We start from the raw sequence: 24,058 nt of genomic DNA, 5'->3' as shown, positions 1-24,058 counted from the left end.
TGGACAACTTCTCCTCAGCTACAACTTTAGTCCTTTGTATCCAGATCCAGATTCCGTATTATTGTTTTTAAATCATCTTTCAATTGACTTTGTTCTTAAATAGTCATAGGGTTATGAAGTTTATTATATGAGTGCATACACATAGATTTTGTTAGATAAACTCTATCATCCCAACAGAAAAGTGAGCAAAAACCACGTCAACTATGGCAGTACGCAATGGCATACCCCTTTCCAAAGCATCACTTGACTTCATTTTTAAACGTGGCTCTATTCGAAGCAATCATGTCAGTGAAATCAAGGGTTGGTTGGACTGGTTAAACTTCTTTTTTTTTTTTTTTAAAGATTTTATTTATTTATTCGACAGAGATAGAGACAGCCAGTGAGAGAGGGAACACAAGCAGGAGGAGTGGGAGAGGAAGAAGCAGGCTCCTAGTGGAGGAGCCTGATGTGGGGCTCGATCCCATAACGCCGGGATCACGCCCTGAGCCGAAGGCAGACGCTTAACCGCTGTGCCACCCAGGCGCCCCTGGACTGGTTAAACTTCTTAATACATACTAGAAAACTGCAGAGATATTAAAATTTTTGAAAATTGTGAAATTGTGTGCCACCTACCACCCAAGAGCATCTCACCTAGACCTGGAGCACCCAAACCACATTCAGTGTGGTGGTTTTAAAATATGTCCACAAATCCTTTGGAACACCTTCCTTTGAAAGGTAGACACTAATCTCCCTCCCTTTATGTATGGGCTGGATTTAATGATGCTTCTAATAGGTAGAATATGGTGGAAACAACGGTTTGTGAATTCTGAGACAAACCTACTTAACTTTAACCCAGCATCCCCCAAATTTGAACATAGGATCCTTTTTTTTTTTCTTTCTTTTTCCCCACAGAACACCCATCAGCACACTTTGGAAAATGCTACTCTCTATTCACAGAGGATCATGGAATGTCAGCAACTCTTTTGCCCAGAACCTTCAATTTCTAGATGAAGAAACCCAGGCCCAAAGGAGACAGTGACTGTTTCAGGGGTGTTTGTTTGCTGGTATGTTGTTTATTCACTCATTCAGGCCCTTCGTGTACTTTAGGCTTTCCGTGGGCATCTGTTCCATGCAGGGCTCTGTGCACAGCTCTGGAAGACAGGGTGACTCAGCCACCTTCACAGCCTTCCTGGTCCAGTGGGGTCACGGCCCACTGATGGAGGAACTGAGATCCGAATCCAGGGGTTCTGCCCACCCACTCCATCTTTCCCCACTCACTATCTAGGTGACAATTTCTCGAAACCTCAGACCCTTTCTACACTTACCTTTTCCCCAATTAGTTCCACCTCCAACATAGGACTCACTAAGTGCTGTTTCTCTGCGAACAAGAAGTTACAAGATTTCTGAGACAGCAGCATTTTTTTTTTAAGGGGAGAACATGTAGAGGTGACAGAACAACTTATACCCCTCTGCCATCATCTGGTGTCGTGCTCCCCACCCGGGCAGACCTCTCCCATTTCCACTCTATCTCTGTGTGTCATGGCACATAATGGCAGCAAGGGTGGGCGCTGGCATAGGGAGCTGGAGTCTGCATCCAGGCATCAAAGACAGGTCAGGGGCATATGACCCATTTTAAAGAGTATCTATGGGGTGGGGTCTTCTTGAAACAAATCTTGGTGGATTTCAGTCTTATCTTCTCCCCCCAACCCCGAATCTTAGGTTTGCATCAAAATGGAACAGGGAAGCCCCGTGAGAATCCAGGGTGCCACTGTGCAGCGAGCCTCAGGGTCACTCCCACCCTGCCACCCTGACTCTAACTGAGATGAAGGTCCTCTGCGCAGTAGATGAAGAACTGTAAGTAGGCCATGTTGATCGGGACCACTGTTGACTTGAAGATCTGAGTAGTGGTGTCATCAGCCCCATAGGGCAGCTTTTGATCTACCTGCAGAGACCAGGTTAGAGTCATAGGATGGTCGTGGCCATGGCCACCCGATTTGGCTTCCCCGGCCTTCCACTTGGTACGGGGGAGGGACAATCCTCAAGTGACACAGCAGGCAAATAAAAGCATGTGAAAATCAGTGGCCACTCTGAGGGCCCAGGGGGGCCCCACGGAAGCAGCCACATAGGAAATGATACTGGGGTGTCGGGGGCAGCCTCACCAGAGCCTGGTCTCCCACACCGAGGACACAGATAGTGACTTTCAGGTAGCCTCTCACACCATTGTTGGGTTCATTCGGCTGGCAGAGGCCTAACCATTTCCTCATGAGTGTGTGACCTGAAGGGGCAGAGGGCCCATGGGAGACTGGCCTCCAGTCTCCATCCTTCTTCCCTGAAACCAGTCTTTGTTTCTGTAGGAAAGGGGTGTGGAAATGGGTCTCATATATTCTAGTTCCCACACAGTAGCAGAGGAAAATGGGAGTCACTCCTATCAGTAAGCAAAGCTAGTGCACTCACCAGGCTGCCAGCCATTGCCTTTAGGAAATAGAGACCCCTCTTCCCCATCTGGGAACCTATAGTTGTTGTTACTATTCTGGTCTGAGAGAGGCAAGCATTTTCTCCAACCCTAAGCTCCAACCTTAACCTGCTATGTATGTTATGGCCAGATTGTATGTTATGGTTACAGCGGAAACCTCTACTCAAATGCCAGTCTCCAAATACTGGCCTCAAAAAATAGAAATTCAAACCAAGGCTGCAATAAAAGTTTAGCATTTGACCCAAAGGGATGCCTTGAGTTTTGAAGAGAGAGATGTTATCATTATAAATATTATCAAATACAGAAAAGAATTCATACCCTCTAGTTGTCTCCCCTCATGTGCTGAACATACAGGGATTTTGAAATATTTGGACAACTGGCCTGCTTTTTCTCAGAAGACACACGTATTTGCAACAACTGATACCTACCTGGAGAATGGTAGATAAACCCAATATCTGTCTGAAAAGACAAGAAGAGAGTAAGGATTAGTTAGGGCCTCTGGCTGAGGTTTGCAATATCAACAAACAATAGTACTGTACTGACAGTATTAGCCACCAATGCTTGCCCTGCTCTAACTCCTTTACTCTTTACAACAGCCTACATGTTGGTCCATTATCACCTCCACTCTGCAGGGGAGGGTACTGGGTGTGAGAGAAGGGCCTAAAGTCTTACAACCAGTAAGTGAGGAGGTCTGCATTGAAAGGCTCTTCAACCACCACGAGGCACCACCTGGCTAACACAGCATTGACTCTTCCCTGGGTTGGGAAGGGTGTCTCCCATCCTGGGCAAGAGGCTGGTCAAGGCAGAGGCAAAGAGACTGTGGGCTTTCCCTTTCCCCTGGGAGAAGGTTTCTGGCTGAGGCCTGAGGGATGTGGTACAGGATTGAAGGTGGTGTGGGGCAAGGCACCGTCGTATCTTCAGGTCACCCTTGTATCCCACTTCTGAAGGTTCCATAGAGCACTCCCCAAATTCTGTATGTTAAGCCTGCTTTAAAACTCAGTCACCCCTTTGGGTTAGGTAGGTCAAGATTTCCTAGCTACAACAACAAAAGCACAATCTATAAGAGAACAGTTTGATGAAGTGGACTCCATTGAAATGTAAAATTTCTGTTCTTTGAAAGAAACTCTAAATTGAAAGACCGATCATATACTGGGAGAAAATATTTCCAAGTCATATATCCGATAAAGGGACTCGTATCCCAAGTATATAAGAAAATCCCGAAACTGGATAGTAGGAAAAGGACCCAATGAAAATGAGCTAAAGATTTGAAGATTTATTTATTTTATTTTGAGAGAGAGAGAGAGTAGGGGGAAGGGCAGAGGGAGAGAATCTTTCAAGCAGACTCTTGGCTGAGCAAGGAGCTCAGTGCAGGGCTCCTTCCCACGACCCATGAGATCATGACCTGAGCCGAAAGAGTCAGATGCTTAACGGACTGAGCCACCCAGGTGCCCCAAATGAGCAAAAGATTCGAAAAGACACTTCAACAAAGAAAATATATAGATGACAGCCTATCCCGTTCCCCCCCGCCCCCGAAGCCCTCTGTTTGTTTCCCAGAGTCCATTGCATGGTGCACTGGGTGCTATACGCAAGTAATGAATCATGGAACTTTACATCAAAAACTAGGGATGTACTGTACGGTGACTAACATAATATAATAAAAAATATTATTAATAAAAAAAATATATAGATGACAAATAAGCACACGAAAAGATGCTCAACGTCATTAGTCATCAGGGATGTGTAAATTAAAATCACAGAGAGAAGGCTCCACATATAATTAGAGTGGCTAAAGTAGAAAAGATGGACTACACGAAGTGTTGATGAGAATGGAGGGGGGCAGCTGGCACTCCAGCACACACTGCTGGGGGGAATAGAAAATAGTACAGCCTATTTGGAATTGTTCGGACAAAAACAGGAACTTTCTCTAAAAGCTAGACACACATCTGCCATATGAGCTACTCAATCCACTTCTACATATTTACCCAAGAGAATTTAAATTAAGATTTGTACATCACTGTTACAGCAGCTTTACTGTAACGGCCCAAAACTGAAAATGATCTAATGTCCATCAACAGATGAGTGGCTAAACACATCATGATAGATCTATAAATGGAATTCTACTCGGTGATGCAAAGGAATGAATTATTGCCACATGCAACAACATGGATGAATCTCAAAATAATTATGCGGAATGAAAGAAGCCAAACCAAAAGGGGTATGTGCTGTGTTATTCCATTTATATAAAATTCTAGAAAATGCAAACCAAGCTATAGTTATAGAAAGCAGACCAGTGGTTGGCTGGGGATGGGAGGGGTTGGGATGGGAGTAAGAGGGAAGAATAACAAAGGTGCACAAGGAAAATTTTGGGGATGATAACGCGACAGATATGTTCATTATCTTGATTGTGATGATGGTTTCCAGGAATACACATATTTTAAAATGTATCGAATTATACATCTTAAAAGATGTGTAATTCATTGTACATCAATTGTACCTCAATAAAGCTGGAAGAAAACCAAACCAAACCAAGCCCAGGCACCCCTAATGAAGCGACAGATCCAAGCAGTGATCATTAGTGGCTGTTAACAACATAAAAACAGAGACCAACAGACATTATGTGCCTCCCGCTGAAGTCATTTTGCCAAATAATGGACCCAAATCTGACAAGCCTCCAGATAGCAAACGGCTGGGCAGAGGGACCTGTGAAATGATCCTTCGGAGATGGAGTCAGCAAAATCCAAACTGGAGGAAAACTCTACAGGACAAACTCTCCAGTTTTCTTAGCAAATTACGTCGGGGAAAAAATGGGCAGGACCCAAGAATCGGAGACCTAAAAATACATTTTAACCAACGGCAGTGTATGAGCCTGGTCTGCATCCCAACTTGAACAAACCGAAAAGGAATTCATAAGATAATTAGGGGAATTTGAACACTGGCTGGTATTTAATGCTATCCAGGAATTATAAAGGTTTTAAAATGTGATAATTACATTTGGTTATGCTTAATAAAATCTTCGTGTTTTAGAAATATATACTGAAGCATTTAAAAATAAAATGACAAGATGTCTGAGATTGGATTCGAAAATAACCCAGTGGGTAGGGGAAGTGGGCCAGATGCAGACAAAACATCACTGGCAATGAATTAGTGAAGTTGAGTGATTGGATATTATTCTCTCTGCTTTTGTGTACATTCGAAATTTTCCATAGAAGTAATTTTTTAAAAAGGCTCACTTTCTTTCATGTCTACAACTTAATTTTTTAAAGTATTTATTTATTTATTTATTTATTTATTTATTTATTTGAGAAAGAGAGTGTGGGGAGGAGAGGGGCAGAGGGAGAGAGAGAATCTCAAGCAAGAATCTCCCGCTGAGCACGGAGCCCGATGCAGGGCTTGATCTCACAACACTGAGATCATGACCTGAGCTGAAATCAAGATTCTGCTGCTCAACAGACTGAGCCACCCAGACACCCTGCACGTCTATAACTTATTTAACAGTTCATGTCATCGGTCACTTCTGAAAATAGTGTGGTGGTCTCTGTCAAAAGTACAACATTTTTTTACCTCCTGCCTCCTAACCTCTCTGGAATACCTCAATCTCTAAGCCTATGCTTTTTTTTTTTTTTTAAGATTGTATTTATTTATTTGAGAGGGAGCGCACGCGCAAGAGAGCACAGGGTGGTGGAGGGGAAGCAGATTCCCCGCTGGGCAGAGCGCCCCACGTGGGGCTCAATCTCAGGACTTTGGTATCACAACCTGAGCTGAAAGTAGACGCTTAACCCACTGAGCCACTCAGACCCCCTGCCTATGCTGCCTCTTTAAGGGACAGGGCATGACTCTTCATGTGCTTATTATAAGTTGTGAGAAAGAAACCTTACTTTGATTTGTCCTAAATGTGTCTTTTCCGAGGTGGAAGCCTTTTCCAGGGGTTGCCAGATTTGGCAAATAAAAATACAGATGCCTGCTTCAGTTAGAACTGCAGATAAATGATGACTTCATTTTGAGTATACGTGTGCCCCCTGCAATATTTGGGGCATCTTTATATTTAAGAAGTATCTGTTGTTTAAGCTTCAAATGTAATGGAGTGTCCTGTATTTAATCTGGCCACCCTACCTCTTCCCAATCTTCCTGGATTTGGAGAATCTTTTTTAGCCCTTCATGACTGTGTCAACTTTCCTCATCTCTCAGTCTGTGTCTTTCCAAAGCAAACCTTGTAATTCCATTCTCATAGCAGCAATTTTCTCTGTTTCTCTGTCTTTTTAGATCCTCTGCTTCCATTTCCTGGAGGCAGAGACTTGAAGCGTGTCCATAGTATACAAGTGTGGGGAATTCAACATGGCGCCCAGGTCTTTCATAAAGGGTACACACTTTCACCCTTAGAATGACTCTGTGGTTTGAGTATATCATTATTCCCACCGTACAGATGAGGAAGCAGAGGTTCTGAATAACTTGTTTAAGTCAACCCAGTTGGTAGGTGGATCCAAATCTGGATATTTCTGCATGAAAATTCAAGTTTTTGCCCCTAATCTTGGGCACGGAGCCCATGGTGGGTCTCTATAACTGTTTCACCAAACCTCCTCCTTCATCCAGGGCTCACTTGGAATCTCCCGATCTCTGAGTTGAATCTCATCAGTGTGGAATTCATCACCTGCAGAAAGATCTTAGTTATTCACATCCCCCATTTCTCCCATCCCCATGGGAGGAATTGTAAGGGTACATTCAGGATTCTCCAGGATTTACTTAATGCTTCCTAGTGGCCCACACTTCCACATGAGTTTTCTCATTTAATTCTCAGAGGTACCCTGTGAGGTTCAGAATTTTAGTTCTAGTTTACTGATGAGGAGATTGATCAGAGGGTCCAACTCATTTGATGAACCCAAAGGTCAGCCCAAAGCAAAGTGCTGCACTTGACTTTCTCCACTCCATGCTGTCCTGATTGTTTCCCACATCCCTGTGCTCCCAACTACATGTACACTCTTCAAGGGGGAGGCCTGCTTGTTCTCCTTAGCCTTGTGCTAGGCACATAGGAGGCACCTGATAAACACGTTCGTCACTGTTATTGGGCTCCCTCTGGTTGGGGAATGGAATGTCTCATGTTGAGGGCACATGTGAGGAGTCCTTTGGTGGCGTGAGAATCCTGGCACATGAGAAGGGGCTGTTTTCTTCACCTTGGGGTCCAGCTCAGGGCCTAACAATTGGCATTCCATAAGATTTGTTAAATGAATGAATGGGGAGTCTGGGCTGCTAGGGAGTGAGGAAGGCAGTGGAGGCTATGCCTTGGCGTCAGAAGGACCATCTGAAGTGACTGGCTGTAGGGAGGGGTGGGGGCTGAAGTCCTTCCCAGAATTGAGGTGGGACAAGAAAGTCGCCCATCTTGTTTGGCTCCTCACCTGGATTAAGATGGCCTCATCAAATAACTTAGCAGGCACCTCATAAAAATTCTGGAAGAAGATCTGAAGCAGAGAGAATGGGGGTAGGGGTTGGATGATATTCTTTCCGCCACTTCACCCAGGGACTCAGTAAGCCTGAAGGCTCAGAATACCATGCTTCTTCCCCAGCTCTTACCCATTTCACGCTCACACTCCTCCCCCAGAAGCAGGGGCCTGCACGGCTCCTGGAGGGTATTCTGCCAGGGTATAGGGCAGGGGCAGAGGATCCCAGGAGCATCTGTCAAGAGCAGCTCCAAGCCCAGCTAGCTGCCCTGGGATGGGGACCCAAGCCTCTGCCTCCTTCTAGATTGCCCTGTCAGTCCATTGCACCCCCAGCCCCTGCTGCAGCCAGAATCCTCTTTCCTAAATGCAAACCCAGTCCCATCATTCTCCTGCTTAACTCCCTCCGTGGCTCCTAAATGCCATCTGTGACAGTGTCCCAGTGCGTTTTGCAGCCTTCCCTCCAGCCATAGCCGTATCTACAGTTCTGTCAAGTCCTGCTGCTTCTTATTTCTAGGCTTCTGAAGACGCTATTTGTTTTTTCCTGAATTTTTTTTTCTCCACGATGTCCCTCTTTTCCCAGCTAGACTCTTCCTTCAAGGTTTTGGGAGCTGTTCCTGAGTCTCCCCATTCCTCCCTATTCTCACTGTGTGTGTTTTTATCTTTTATTTATTGGCCTATTTACCAATTAATTCAGTGAGTATTTATAGACTTCCAACTGTGATCAGACACAATGCTATAGCTTAGGGCTTCAGCAGTGACAAGATGTGATGGTCTGGGCCTGCATTTCACAGTTGCATTGACAGCACCCCCAGATCTCTGTTAACCCCAGTCTTTAGCCATTGTCATTGTGTATGTGTTCACAGGCCAACCCCCTCCCCCCCACTGGCTCCTCCAATGGGAGGTTTCAAATGATTTCATCTGTATTCCCAGTGCCAAGCAGTGCTTGGCCCTCTGTAGGTGCTCCGCCAATGTTAGTGAAAGAAGCAAGCTTGTTTGATGCCTGCAGGAAATGCCCAGTCCCCCGCTAGCCCCCGGCTGGCCCCCTTGGCCCAACTTCCCTGTTCAGTTCTGAAGGCCATGCGCAGCCCACCTCATTGAAGAAAGGGTTGTTCCCCATCTTGATCCGCGTGTTGTGCTGGTAGCCTCCAATGACCACCTTCACCATCGGCTTGATGTTGTTGCCCATGAGCTGTCGGGCTTCAAACACCTTCACTCGGACCTATGGGGGGAACACAGGGGCACCTGAGGTTGGGGCCTGGGCCCTCTTCTCCATGAGGGACTCTTCCCTAAAAGAACAAAGTGTTTTGATAAGAGGCATCTACTGGGGTGGAAGGAGAACCACAGGGGAGCTGGACTCCGCCTGCCTGAAGGGAAGTCCTAGGAAGGCCATGGCTCCTCCTGTTTCTCTTCTGGAAACTGTCCCCTCCACTGCTTTGTCCTTTTCATCTTGTGTAGACTTAGTGTTTCTCAATTGCAATGGGCTTGTTACAGAATACAGAAAGGAAGTCTAATCTTTCCCAGTTTTTTTTTTTTTTTAACTTTTGTCTATGATCTTTTTCGGGAATAGAGAATTTTAAAGTTCCATGCCATTGAATCTCTGATCTGTGATTGGCTCTCTGATTTGTGATTTCTTCTTTCCCTTTATATACTTTACTGGGCCTCAGTAAAGGGGTTATGACATCTGAGCCTAGAACTAGAAGGTGGGAGGGGAAGAGCAATGCAGAGCTCAGGAGACTCCGGCTGGCTGAGGCCCATGGGGAGAAAGAACCGGAGATGGCCATGGCTAGCGGGGCACAGGCGTGGGAGCTTGTCATCTGACTGTGGGTAGTAAACAACATCTGGCTCTCCCAGCCCAGGCTGTGGCTTGGCCTTTCTTCATGAGGCCTCCCATGTCTTCAGCAAGTCCAGCAACCCTTCAGGGATCCATACACATACAGCTACTGGACCCTCAGAGACAAGAGTGGGCCAAACCAGGCAAACAGGTCGCATGTCAGGATTTTGCCCTAACCTCTAGAACAGAGGAGGAATAGTGATTTGGGCTTGATGACCCTCTATCCTGGGCAAACTAGCCTGATGGAAAGGGATGGGGCCAGAGAGAGAGGAAAGGAAGGTACTCCAAAGGAGGAACAGCATCTGCAAAGACCTGGCAGCTAGAGAGAGAGGCTTGAGAATGGGGACTGCAAGGTGTCCAGGATGCTAGAGCAGGGTCAGGAAAGGCGGGGGCAGGAGACAGAGAGGTTTGCAGCGATAGTCTTGTGTTATAAAGGGCCTGGAAAGCCATTATAAGGAGTTTGGGTTTTGTCCTGAGGACATTAGAGCATCCTTATTTTTAAAATTCATTTTTCATTTTATTTTATTTTTTTAAATTTAAGTATAGTTAACACATGATGTTACATTTGTTTTAGGCCTACAGCATAGTGATTTGACAACTATATATTATGCTATGCTCACCACAAGTGTAGCTACCATCTGTCACGGATAATCTCATATTTAAGGACATTTTTAAGCAGGTGCATGGCATGGTAAGAATGACATCTCTGGCCACTTTGCCTGAAGGATGGACGGGAGAGAGTTGGAGGCTGGGAGTTCAGGAGGACCCTATGAGGTGGTCCAGGGAAGCAATGGTGGTGGCTCAGGCCAGGGAAGTGAAGTGGTGATGGAGAGGTGGGGTGGGTGATACTGGGTGATATTAAGAGCTAGGACTTGGCCATCGACTGGATGCAGGGGGTAGGCTGAGGAAGAAGGCGGTCAAGAAGGACATCCAGTCTCCTGGAAGGGCTGGGGAACAGGCGAAACCATAGCAGAAATACTAGGTTACAAGTTACAGATCAGAGGGAAGTTGGTGAGCCATGAGATGAGGGTTCTAGAAGTCATAGTGGGAGCTCTCCTCAGCCCTTCCCATACACCTCATTTTGCCGTGCATGTGGCTAGCTTTGTGTTGCCAGCAGTCCAAGGGCTCCTCCAGGCTTTTGTTCTGCCTCCCCAGCATGGGCCAGGGCCTGTTTGGTGTACAGACAGCCAACAGCGCCTCCTATTGCCGCAGCGGCGCTGTCTCCAGCTTCAAATTCCGGCAGAAGTGGCTCAGAAGGGCCCAGGAGGAGCCGGGGATGCAGTGAGGCTCTGAAGACTTATAGCTCTGGCCCTCTGCCATGACCTTGTGGAGAGACAGGGGCAGCCTGGGGTCACAGCGAGAGTGTCAGGTGAACCAGCCCAGAAGGTCCTCACCTGAAAGTGCTGAGGCTTCGAGGACAGAGCCGTGGGCATGGCGAAGCCGGGGACCATGAGTTTTTGCCTGGCCGCCTCTCGTGCACTTGGGCCCAGGAGGTCGCCATCGTCTGAGGAAACACAATCTGGTTGGGCCCTCGGGGGCTGGGGCTCAGGAGGCTTTGAGGCATTACACCCATTTCATTGTTCTATCCTTCTGACTAAAACCATGGCCTAGAAGTCCTGAAAGGGGCATATATGCATCCCAGAATATTCCCCTGGGCCACCCTTACCCTCAGTAACCCTGGGCCCCACACTCTACACATGGGGGGCTCTTGGAAATGTCCATCCTTGCTTCCCTCTGCAATCCACTGGAGGTTGGGCCTTATGTCTAGAGATGATAAGTGGAAATACTGGGGGATATATATATATATATAACCTCAGCCAGGTGTCTGGAGATCTGGCCTCTAGACCCTAACCTGGTCACAATCCTTCTGTAGGCCTCAAGGGATGGGTCCCAAAGATCCCAAAGAGCCCATCCAGCGATGCTTGGAGAAGAACAGGGGTAAACCCCAAGGACATACCTATCTTCGATGTATCCTGGTTTCGCACAAGGGTCACCTGTAGGGTGACAGTGCACTGCAAGGCAAAGGCAGGGGGGCTGTAAGCCAGATCTTGCAATCCTTGGCCAAGTCATAACACTGAAACCTCACTCAGCCTGGCTAGGTTCATGCCCCATCCCCCTGTGCAGAGTGATGCTGGCCATGGTACAGGGCCACACCATGCCCTGGGGACTGTGAAGTCTTGGGTGGAAGGAGGTTATAAACTGGTGGGGAGAGAGCAATGGGTTATAGCAGAGGGAATTTGGAGAATAGAGGAGGCATGTGGCAGTGGTGGTGACAAGGGGATACAGCAGGGTGGGGAGGAGAGGGAAAGGTGCCTTGGGATCAGCCCAGAACTGCTGATGCCAACAGCTTTCTCCTAACCCAACATTTCTTGACCTCAGGTGGGGACTCCTGCAAATACCTCTTAATTGACCTCCTGCCTCCAAGTGCTCTGACTACCCATCCTACCTCTAGACATCGCCAGAATTGCCCCCTAAAATGTGCCCTAACCGATCAGAATAAAGTCACAACTCACCAGCATAGACCATAAAGCCCTTCACCTCTGGCCCCTGGTCTCAGCTAGTCTCAGCTCTCCCACCACCCCCTTCACATCCTCCTAACCCCGTGTGCCAGTGGTGCAGCAGCCCACCCTCCCTGAACCTGCTGCCAGCCTCTCTCTCCTCCTCCAGTTTTCACCCATGCACCTTACACCCTTGTCTGGGATTCTCTTCCTTTCCTGTCCGTTGTGCAAACTCATGCCCACTGAGAAACTGAATAAACCAATGGACAATGACCAGACCTTATATCAAAATGGAACTCTGACCCACAATCTGCAGCAATCAGTTCAGGAAACCAGCCCGGTAAATGTGTAGTAACCCACACTGGAAGCTAGCCTACCTCTCTAAGACAGCCTTGTAGAAAGTCAGAGTACTCCTCTAGCAACCAGGCCAGGAAGCCAAACAATAGTCTCAGTCACAATTGGCCCCAAATTTCCGGGACTTGATTCATAACTGACAGCCTCCCTAATTTTTGTCCCTTCTTCCCACTTAGGACCAGCCAGAGAAAGCCAAATACACACCCCTAACCAATCACATAGGACGCCCGGCTTCTAGTTGGTCCACTTATAGCTTTCCCCGACCAACAGCCTCCAATCAGGGCACACCGGGAGCCTTCCCTGCTTCCGCTGTACAGCTTTCGCCCTCCTCTGTCTGCCTTTGAGTCTCTGCCAAAATGTAAGTGATGGTGGCTGATGCCCTGACTCTAGCCAGTGCTGCATAAATAGCCTTTGCTTATTCTCCTTTGGTTGGTCTTTGTTTCCATTTGTCTTAATCATGTCCTCTATAAAGCCTTCTGTGACCTCCCACAAGGAACCGTTCACTTATTCCTGTCTTCAGTGACCTAGCCTTCCAGACCCTTGTGCTGGAGCACTTGTCACTGTGAGTGGTGACTCCTCCAATGGACTGTGGGCTTCATTCAGTTTTGTATCCCAGGCCTAACACAGGTGCTGTCATCCAATGGACAGTTGACTAAATAATCTAAGAGGATGGATGTAGGGGGCACCTGGGTGGCTCAGCGGTTGGGCGTCTGCCTTCGGCTCAGGGCGTGATCCCGGCGTTATGGGATCGAGCCCCACATCAGGCTCTTCTGCTATGATCCTGCTTCTTCCTCTCCCACTCCCCCTGCTTGTGTTCCCTCTCTCACTGGCTGTCTCTCTGTCGAATGAATAAATCAATAAAATCTTAAAAAAAAAAAAAAAGAGGATGGATGTAGGTGTGGCAGGGTGGGTGGGTGGATGGATGGCGGGATGGGGAGGTCAGCGAGATAATGGCAGTGTGATGGGGCCTCCTAGGGCAGGAAGTGCTCTCTGGTGGGGGTACTGGGCCTCTGCTAAAGTGGAGTAGCCCAGCTTCACCAGCTGCCCCTGCTCCTCCAGCCGCCCTTCTTGGCGCCCAACTCACATCTGTGGACAACATGAGATGGTTAAGCAGGTTCAGGTCCTTCACGAAAAGGACCTCACTTGGTTTCTTCACCAAGGGGTGGAGCAGTATCGTGGCCAGGCCAATGAACCTGGGGAGACAAGGAACACGTATGAGATCCTGAGCCAGGGAAAGGATGTCTTCTGTCCCAGGCATGACTTTATTTAGAGAGGGTTTTCTCTGCTATAGGCTGTGCTGTCCACAGAGAGAGGTTGAAGGAAGAATGCAGTGATATGGAGAACCCACCAGAGGACGTAGGGCTCTCATGTCTCTGAGAACTGACTTTGGGGCTCTGAGGAGTGGGTGCCTCAGTTACTGGCTCTGTCCTGCTCAGCTCCTTCCCGGTTCTGCTCCCACACTCCTCTTGAATGGGAACGGTGCCAAGTAACAGCTGATTGGACCAGGGGCTGAACATCTGACAGAAGCTGGGCCAATCAGATTCTCCGTCCTAGGAATTTTGACTTGGGATGCCATAGATTCAGTCTCAGTAGCTGTTGGTCCCCGCTGGACACTAGAATGGGGCCACAATAGGAAGCCAGGGTTGGGCAGAGAGAAGCAGAGATTTGAGATCCTGTGGCTTCAGAAGAGGCAGAACTGCCCCTGGCTTCCCAGGTTCCTGATTCTGGTCGCTCTGCACTTCCAGCTTCACCACTCTCCCATAAATCCCCACTTTTTTTTTTTTTTTTTTTTTTTTTTTTTTTTTTTTTTTTTTGTCTCATTAGCTGACCGGAGTGAGTTCAGGTCCTTGCCACCTGAGTGGGTTACGGATTCGAGTCAGGAGATGCAGCATGCGTTGTAGCTTTGGTCAGGGAGCCAGCCTCCTGACTTTTTCTGCCTCACCTGTCTTTCTTTACTGCAGCCATGTCCCGAAGGATGATTTGCAGAAAAGAGTCATTTTGTAGGGGGCGGTCCCAGAGGAACCAGATTAGGGTCTGTGGGAAGTACAGAGAGGTCAGCATATCCTTCCTCCACCCTCCCCTTCCCATCCTTTTAGAAAATGAGGATAGATGCAGGGAACAGGCTGGCATTGTGTTTCTCTTGAACTGAGGAACTTCTCTCTAGTCTAGTTTCCTAAGGGGATGGCATTAGCTACCTTTCACCAAGGAGCTGAGCACCCTACCTGGGCTCTGCAGTGTAACTGCAATATCATGGGTGTGTCAGTAATGAAGGGGTTTGGGCACCCGGGGTGGGGGTGGGGGACATGGATGGATGGAGGAGGAGAGGGATCCTACGCAGGGAGCCCTGTCTCTGCTTCAGGTTTCTGGGAACGTCAGGACGGCCAGGTTGGACAAGATGGGCCATATCATGGTCCATCCCCAGAGTGGAAGAGAAGGGCCAAGAACAGCTATGGGCTCTCAGGCCCACACAGCCATATTAGCTCAGGGGCTACTCCCAGGCTGAGACGCCCTGGCCTTGGGAAAAGCTTGTGCTGCTCCCTGTCCTCTCCCTAGAATTCTGAGCATGGCCAGGACCCAGCCTCACTCTTGGAGTTGTCATTGCTTCTTTTGGGTTTGTCCTGATGAGTTTTACCTCATTCCACGTGGGGTTATTCCCTTCTGCTTCATGAGTTCTCCTCTTGACATCTGCAAATATACCAAGGGGCTGTCATTGGTGGCAGGAATATTTCGAAGTCTAGGTGTAAGTGTGGTAAAGAGAGGTAGGGCTCTAAGAACACCTCAAGTCTATGTTGGCAGATGTGATATGGCACGGATTCTTACTCTGGGGATTTCAAAGTTTCTCGTTTTTTTAAGGGTAACATCATGCCATGTGACAGATAATGTGTTCACTTCATTTCCTTCCTTGGTACATAGTTCCTAGCCATCTTGCAGCCAAGTGGTGCCTCATGACTCGTTCTGGCCAGTGCAACGTGGGAGCGATTTTCACCACAGCCACGACTGGCTCCTAAAATCTCCCACGACATTTTTCCTCTCCCCACTCCGCACATCCATCCTCACCATCTGCGGGTAGGGTGGTGCCAGGATGACTTTGCAGCCACAAGCAGCAAGCAGCTGGTCCCTAAACCACTGCTTGGAAGAGCCACTCAGGATTGCTGGACGTGGTGTGAGCAAGAAGTAAACTTTTACTGTGTTAAGGCATTGAGATTTAAAGGTTTATTTGTTACCAAAGCAAAGCCTAGTGGACCCTAAGACATGCCAAAACATCTCTAATGGGGTAAAAGTTCTTTATCCACTAAAATTCCCTCATCCAGAAACATCTTTTTTTTTTTTCAAAGATTTTATTTATTTATTTGACAGAGAGAGAGACAGCCAGCAAGAGAGGGAACACAGGCAGGGGGAATGGGAGAGGAAGGAGCAGGCTCTCAGTGGAGTAGCCTGATGTGGGGCTCAATCCCAGGACTCTGGGATCATGTCCTGAGCCGAAGGCAGATGCTTAACGACTGTGCCACCCAGATAACAAAGAACAGCCAATAGCCCTGCAAAGAACCTCTAAATTGCTAAATTACTTTGAGATTCTTCCCAAGGAAATAATGTGAAAGGGGGGGAGATAGAGAGTGTGCAAGCATGCACCTGTTGGGTAGCTGGAAGGGGTGCAGGGTACTGGATGGTATATGGGGGAAGAGGGGCTCAGAAAGGTGAAAAGGGAATAAAAAAATCAAACATTCAATTATAAGAATTTACAGGTAAATCTGTGGGCAAACCCAGGAGTCTGGGACTTAGGCATCTTTGTAAGAGGTATTTCGAGGAGGAGAAAGATCACGTCCATGGGATGGTAGGAAAGAAAGCTCGGAATCAGACTGTTCCCTGGCTCATGGCAAAGACACACTAAATGTCCACTACGCCTCTCTACACCTGTACCTGGGGACATAAACACATATTGGAGTCCCAAATGTTCACTCTCCGAGGGGTGTTATCACGTTCAGTGAGCACAGTTACACAAACCACAAAAAATTTAAGGAACTTCATTCTTTACTCATACCTGTTATAGAAACAACCATGCCTTCTTTCTCTGGCTCCAATTTTCTCACTCCGCACACCTGCTGGGAAACCTCGTTTGCCCGTATCCACCTCCCCCTACTTGCCACCAACAGACTGTCCATTTCTCTTGCCCTTCTTCCCTTCCCACTCCCAGCTCTGTGTTATATAGACAAGTTTAATCTCTTTTGTGTTGCCTCCTAAATCCTTTCACCCCCCCCCCCCGACCTCCCAATGTTCTTGGACATTTTTCCTTACCTATAAAAAATGGAGACAATCAATCTTGTCTCATTTGCCTCATGGGATTATAGTGAGGAGCAAAAATCATTATGTTTATGAAAAGGCTTTGTTGGTTGTAAATGTCACTCAAAGGATCCAACAGTTTCTACTGGAGGTTGTGTAAGAGCTGTACATACATTACCTTTTAAAATCCTCACATCAAACTTATGAAGCAGGTACCTTTTTTTTTTTTTTTTTTTAAACCTCAATGTGTGGCACAGCCCTAGTTCACAGAAGCCGCTTGGGAAGCATTAATCTCCTCTTTTTCCTGTAGCCATTCCCCGGGAAAAAATGGGAGGCAGAGATGTCATAACAGGAGAAATAATGGCAATTAAGCTACGTTTGGAAAGAACCGGATGATGTCTACCTCGCCTTTCGTCATACAGGGCATCTTTTACAGAGGAGGGCACCAAGAAGTCTATTTTTTCACTGAACGCATGTTGCCCCTTGGGGCTCGTCTCTCCCATCTGGGAGCCTGGCTCTTACCTCGGAAGTAGACGGACACGCACGGTCTGGGTGGGGGGCTGAGGGGCGGGTTAATGGTGGCCGACTCCACGACAAGCCGCAGCATGTCCTCCCCTTACTTCCCTCCTTCGCTCTGCAGCGGAGCCTCCTTCTTGGAGCACATTGGTCCAACGTTCTCCCAGGGCTCACGGGGTGAGGAGAGCCCCGGGCCTGTTGCTTAGCAGTAGAGGTGATGTCACAAAGGTGGGGAGTTCTTGGTTCTGGAGAGGAATGGAGCGGAACGACAGGAGGAAGTCACAAGGAGTACGAAGCCAGTGGCTTGAGATGATCAGGCCTGTACAAACAAAATAATTTGACTGCTTTGCATTTCCTCTTTCTTTCTCTTTCTCTTTCATTCTCACTGTCCCTCTGATTTCATGATCAGGTATAAGGGTAGTGTTTCCTCTTTATATAAATAAGCAAGTTATCTGGAGTGAATCATTGCCAAAGTCCCACAATTTAGATGGGAGAATAAGAGAAGTGAGGTGAAATGGGAAAAGGAATAGGGAAATCAAAAACCATTTCAAGGACAATTCAGGAGAAGCCCTTCCTAATACATAAGCAAACATGTAGGCCTCCGTTTATGTTTTTTTTTTTTTAAGGATTTATTTATTTGAGAGAGAGAGAGTGTGAGAGCAGGGGGGAGGGGCAGAGGGAGAGAGAGAGAGTCTTAAGCAGAGTTTGTGCTGAGCATGGAGCCTGACACAGGGCTCGATCTCCTGACCCTGAGATCATGACCCTGAGATCACACCTGAGCCGAAACCAGGAGCTGGACACTTAACCAACTGAGCTCCCAGGCCCTCCAGGCCTCCTGTTTTCTAAAGGAAGCCTAAGTCCAGATATGAGTCTGTCTTTAGCAAAGGGAAATGAGGTTTTTAATTAATGAGCTTTTGTGCCAGCTAACTTTAAGGTTAAAAAAAATCTCAAGGTCAATACAATTTTGCTGTGGCATCTTGACTGCTTTCAAGGCCCCTTGTCGCGAGGATGGAGCTGGGTTATTTGCTCTTGTCTCATCCACACTAAGACTTTCTCTGCTTCAGGTTTGGATACTGTATAAATTACATCTTATCCAATAGTGGGAAGATTAATGGATGTTTAAAAAGTGTTTATTAGTTGATGAAACAATTGAACAGTAAGCTTACTATGCCTTTTTTTTTAATAAGATTTTATTTATTTGAGAGAGAAAGAGACAGAGAGAGTGAGAAGAGGAGCAGAGTGAGGGACAGAGGGAGAAGCAGACTCCCCACTGATAAGGGAGGACAATGTGGGGCCCCAGGATCATGACCTGAGCCGAAGGTAGACGCTTAACCGACCGAGCCACCCAGGTGCCCCACTTATTATACCTTCTAAAAGATACATGGCCTTCAAAGAGCAAAAAGCTGCCTATGGGATCTTGGTGCTACAGTTGCTTTCTGGTGCAGCAGATCTAAAAAGAAAAGTTCTTTCTGACGGTTTTTCTCGAAATCTAAACATAACACAAAGTTTTTGCTTTGTTCATGATTTTCCAAACTAAGCATCATGACATAAAAGGCAAACCCTGGAAAGGGAAAGGCTGATAGATTTGACTGTAGAAAATTTAAAATGTCTGTGCAGAAAAACATACCTTTAAAGATAATATCAAAGTAGGGAACATGTACAACATACCTCATGTCCAAAATATTAGTCTTTTTAATGTATTTTTAAAATATAAATTTTTAAGGATTTATTTATTTATTTATCTATCTTTTGGGGGGCAGAGGGGCAGAGGGAGAGGGAGAGAGTCTCAAGCAGACTCCAAGCTTCGTGCAGAGCCTGACACCAGGCTCAGTCCCACGACCCTGAGACCATGATCTGAGATGAAACCAAGAGTTGAATGCTCAACCAACTGCACCATACAGGTACCCCTAAGATTTTATTTTATTTTATTTTTAAAGATTTTATTTATTTATTTGACAGAGACAGCGAGAGAGGGAACACAAGCAAGGGGAGTGTGAGAGGGAGAAGCAGGCTCCCTGTTGAGCAGGGAGCCCAGTGTGGGGCTTGATCCCAGGACCCTGGGATCATGACCTGAGCTGAAGGCAGACGCTTAACAGCCGAGCCACCCAGGTGCCCCAGATTTTTTTTTTTTTTACATTATCTCTACATCTAACATGGGGCTTGAACTCACAACCCCAAGATCAAGAGTTGCAAGTTCTACCTACTGAACCAGCCAGGTGCCCCTACTGTGAGGTTTTATAATTCGGTAAGAAAAAGATGAATACTCCCAAGGAAGATGGGGGAGTTTATAACAGGTGATTGCCCAAATGGACAAATAAAATGAAAGAAAAATCAGTCTCTTTAATAATCAAAGAAACTCAGTGAGATACCATTTATCACTTTGCCAAATTGGATTCAAGAGCCAAAAAAAAGAGATAAAGATGTAAAAAAAAAATTCAAGCCCATTAATAAGTAAAGAAATACAAGAAGACATCATTTATCACCCCCTAAATTAAACAACAATGAAAAATGGTAAGAGTGAAGTGCTGAGGAAGGAACAGGGGCAGAGGGAAGATATGAATCCCTACACACACTGATGAGGGAATAAATAGAAAAAGAACAGAAGCCTGGCCTGGGATAAGGGCCAGGGAGAGAGAATAAACAGTGGGAGACATGGGACAGGCACTGCTCATTTTGGGTCATTTCTTCTGGTATTAACCTCTATGTTTCTAAATAGCATCCCTTGAATTTTTCAATTTGACACGCTGGCTATTAAGTCAGCTCTTACCCCATCCCTCACTCCCTCCTGCCTCCCAGCTTCTCTCTCCCCAAAATCCCCATTCATCACTTTCAGACATTGCTACTGCTGTTTGTTATGCATGTGAGGAGTTCAGCTTTCTCTCACTCTGCCTTTCCCGCATCCCCTTCTCCCAATATAATTACACCTCATATGGGGACTAAATCTACACTCAGTCTTTTCATTATTATGATGATGTATATTGTTTCACTGCAGATCAAGGAGTATACAGTTGACCTCTGAACAACACAATTTCTTTTTTTTTTCCACAAAAAGAGTATTTTGTTGTTTTTGTTCATACACGTCAAGTTTCAACTTTCAATAATAAAATTCAATAAATTTGATTCCTCAATCATAAAAACTTGCTTTACACATTATTTATATGTTACCAAAGTCTACAGCCATACAAAACGTCACAAGGATTTGACTCTATGCATGGTACCATCACACAGAAGGGAGCTGATCAAACAACATACATTCAAAAATTAAATTGTAGATACACACAGTGTATTTGGCACTGTTCATTAATATTATAACACCTTCCTCTGAGATACGTGTATTCTTTTTTTTTTCTTTTTTTTTTTTTAGAGAGAGAGAGAGAATGGGGGTGGAGGGGGAGAGAGAGAGAGAATTGTAAGCAGGCTCCACGCCCAGCATTGTAGACCAATGTGGGGCTTGATCCCACAGCCCTGAGATCAGGACCTGAGCTGAAATCAAGAGTCAGCTGTTTAACCAACTGAACCACCTGGGCACACCGAGATAGGTACTACGAAGCCACGATATACCAGAATTTTGCTATTCACATCAAAAGCAGCTTTCAAACTTTGCGGTGGCAGTAATCAGTTTAAAGAAACAAGATACAACCAGAATTGGGAATGGAATTCAAACACTCCAACCTTTTGCCGTGCTCCCAGCTGCCATTCTTAAAAGTCAGTTTAATTTGATCATTTTTCCATTGTGAACAACTTGGGTTTGAACTGTGTGGGTCTGCTTGTATGTGGATTTTTTTCAATAAATACAGTGCAGTACTCTAAACTTATTTTCTCTTCCTTATTATTTTCTTTATTTTATTTTTTAAAGAGTTATTTATTTATTCATTTATTTATTTATTTATTTATTTATTTGTGAGAGAGTGCACACATGAGAGAGCATGAGCAGGGGCAGGGGTGGGCAGAGGGAGAGGGAGAAGCAGACTCCCTGCTGAGTCGGAAGCCTGAATTGGGGCTCTATCATCATGACCTGAGCTGAAGGCAGACGCTTAACTGACTGAGCCATCCAGGCACCCCAATCCTATGACTTTCTTAACATTTTCTTTTCTCTAGCTTACTTTATTGTTAGAATATAGTATATAACGCTAACATACAAAATATGTGTTCATCAACAATTTATGCTATTGGTAAGGCTTCCGGTCAACAGTAGACTATTAGTAGTTAAGTTTTGGGGAAGTCAAAAGTTATACATGGATTTTCAACTGTGTACGGTGGGGTGGTCAGTGTCCCTAACCCCTGTGTTGTTCAAGGATCAACTGTACTCCAATTCCATATCCTTTCTTTTTTTTTAATTAATTAATTTATTTGAGAGAGAGACAGCATGCGTGTGCAAGCATGTGAGTGAGGGGAGGAGGGGTAGAGGGAGAGAATCTTCAAGCAGACTCCCCACTGAACACGGAGCCCAACCTGGGGCTCAATCTCAGCACCCATGAGATCATGATGTGAGCTGAAACGAAGAGTCAGATGCTTAACCAACTGAGCCACCCAGGTGCCCCCATATCCTTTCTTATATAACTGTGTTTTCCTGTAAGTTAAGAATTGCTTTGTTTTTTCATTTGCTTGCTTATCTTGAAAGTTTGACCAAGTCTTCCAACATCCTTCAGTAGCTCTGTGATACTCCTGTGGTTTTTTTTTAAGTTTATTATTATTTTTTAGTAATCTCTACACCCAACATGGAGCTCAATTTACGACCCTGATATCAAGAGTAGCATTCTCTTCCGACTGAGTCAGGCAAGACCCTTTACCATGTTTTTGGTATCACCATTGACGTGTTAGCCATCCTAGTGGATGCGAAGTAGTAAAGATTTATTTTTCATCTTGAACCATGTCTCCTGCCTTGGTGTCTTGCTATGTGTCAACCAATCCATCAATCATCAATCAGTTAACACAGAAACCACCCCCTATGTCCTGGGCTATGTTCTCTGAAGGATACAAAGAAGGTTAATGTCCCACATTGAGGATCTACTCTTTACCAAATACAGGAAAGTTAACACAAAGCAATCTACGGTCAGTACCAAAATTCTTACTGGGGCATCAAAAGCCCAGCAGGCTCTGGCTTATGTCTCTTTCCCAACTTCATTTCTTTCCACTTGCTCACCACTGTTTCCTAGTTACACTGTTCTCACCTTTTTTTTTTTTAATGTTATCAAGCTCCCTTCTGCCTCTCAGAGCCTCCCCCCTATTCCTTCTCCTAGAGATCTTTTCTCCCAGTGTCCACCACATTACCTCATTCTCCTCTTGGTTTCCATTCCAATGTCATCTTCACAGGGACAGTTACCCCATCACCTAAGCCAAGGCTGGCTCACTGTTCTGTATGCTCATCACCTTGACCTTTAACTAATCATAGTACATATGGTGGGGAGTGGAGTTGTGACGGGTCAAATGCCTAGGTTCTGGAGCCAGACTGGTTTCCAGTTCTGTCTTTGATACTTACTAGCTATGTAGCCTTAGGCAAAATACTTTACCTCTCTGGATAGGACTATAATAAAACCTAGCATATAAAGCCACTGGGAGGGTTAAATGAAGTTGGCCATTTATGTCACTTAGCACTTGTTTGGCATTCTCTAAATGCTAGCCTTTATTTTCATGGTTGTAAATTAAACATTTATGTAGATTAAAAAGAAGCATGCCTCATCAGTGCTGTATCCTCAGCACCTAGCACAGTCCTTATCGCATAGCAGGAATTAAAGAAATATTTGTGAGTGAATGAATGAATGAATGAATGAATGCCAAGTGTATCCTCCAGGATATCAGAGGAAGGAAAGGCATTTTAGAGAGGAGATGGACAACTCTAGTCAAACGGTAGTGACAGCCTGGAGTACTATGTGGAGAAAATGATTTTGAAGTTGCATCTGGGGTCACAGTGGACTGTGATTGATTAATCATGTCTGCCAAGGCACTGGAAAAAGCCCTGCAAAGAAAGGGTTTGACATCTCTGCTATAGAGAACACTCACTATCCTGTTGGAAACAGTCCAGAATTGTGAAATGACCACAGTTTGTCTCCTTTCTCTCTACTGCCTCCCTACTCCCCAACCTTCCATCTTTCCTCTGGGCACTGGAGGCTCTGTGTTGCATTGCACAGGCCCTCTGAAGCACTGTGTTTCTTTCCTTGGGCTGGTCTCTGCACCTGCTTCCATCAGCATAATTTCAGTTATCTTACTCCTGAGTTGAACCAATCCACTAATCACCCTAGAATGAGTCAACTTGACTCTTGATTGTGTTTCCCACCTCAGGAACACCTATAGTTAAATCTACCCTGGGGGTGTGGTGTGTGTGCATGTTTGTGGTATAGAGCTGGGTAATGAATCAAATGCCAGGGGGGCCAAGGATGCCTAGTGAAGGTGGCCAGAGTGAGGGCATTTGCAGCCCCCATGCCTGCCACACTGGAATGTGAGTCTCGTGCTGCCACAGCCTCCAACTTTTTCAGAGAGTGCAGAAACCTGGATTTTTACATGAAATCTCCCTAGTTTAAAAATGTTTGCAATTAGGGGAACCTGGGTGGCTCAGTCGATTAAGCGCCTAATTCTTGATTTCGGCTCAGGTCATGCTCTCAGGGTCTTGAAATCAAGCCCTGCCTGGGCTCCGGCTCCAGTCGGGGAGTCTGCTTAAGATTCTCTCTCTCCCTCTCCCTCTGCCCCCCCCCCCCCCCCCCCC

The 24,058-nt window shown here is 46.1% G+C and overlaps 1 protein-coding gene across 1 annotated transcript in view; it reads right to left on the bottom strand.

Moving 5' to 3' along the window:
• FER1L5 (fer-1 like family member 5) overlaps positions 1–24,058 on the bottom strand; it is a 61,795-nt gene that overhangs the window by 37,096 nt on the left and 641 nt on the right. The window contains exons 2-14 of the mRNA XM_008700432.2: positions 17,365–17,677; positions 15,197–15,249; positions 14,507–14,598; positions 13,649–13,757; positions 11,670–11,724; positions 11,107–11,216; positions 8,972–9,100; positions 7,840–7,902; positions 7,047–7,097; positions 2,881–2,911; positions 2,139–2,254; positions 1,798–1,921; positions 1,305–1,357 (exon numbers count right to left, since the gene is read on the bottom strand). Coding sequence (XP_008698654.2) covers positions 1,305–1,357; positions 1,798–1,921; positions 2,139–2,254; positions 2,881–2,911; positions 7,047–7,097; positions 7,840–7,902; positions 8,972–9,100; positions 11,107–11,216; positions 11,670–11,724; positions 13,649–13,757; positions 14,507–14,598; positions 15,197–15,249; positions 17,365–17,449 — 1,071 coding nt within the window. The 5' untranslated portion in view covers positions 17,450–17,677. The remainder of the gene's footprint in view (positions 1–1,304; positions 1,358–1,797; positions 1,922–2,138; positions 2,255–2,880; positions 2,912–7,046; positions 7,098–7,839; positions 7,903–8,971; positions 9,101–11,106; positions 11,217–11,669; positions 11,725–13,648; positions 13,758–14,506; positions 14,599–15,196; positions 15,250–17,364; positions 17,678–24,058) is intronic.

The sequence above is a fragment of the Ursus maritimus genome, unplaced genomic scaffold (genome assembly GCF_017311325.1).
Source record: "Ursus maritimus isolate PB19 unplaced genomic scaffold, ASM1731132v1 scaffold_6, whole genome shotgun sequence".
Classification (NCBI taxonomy): Eukaryota; Metazoa; Chordata; class Mammalia; order Carnivora; family Ursidae; genus Ursus; species Ursus maritimus.
Note: the sequence above shows the minus strand (reverse complement) of the source record. Positions and strands in the feature narration are given on the sequence as shown.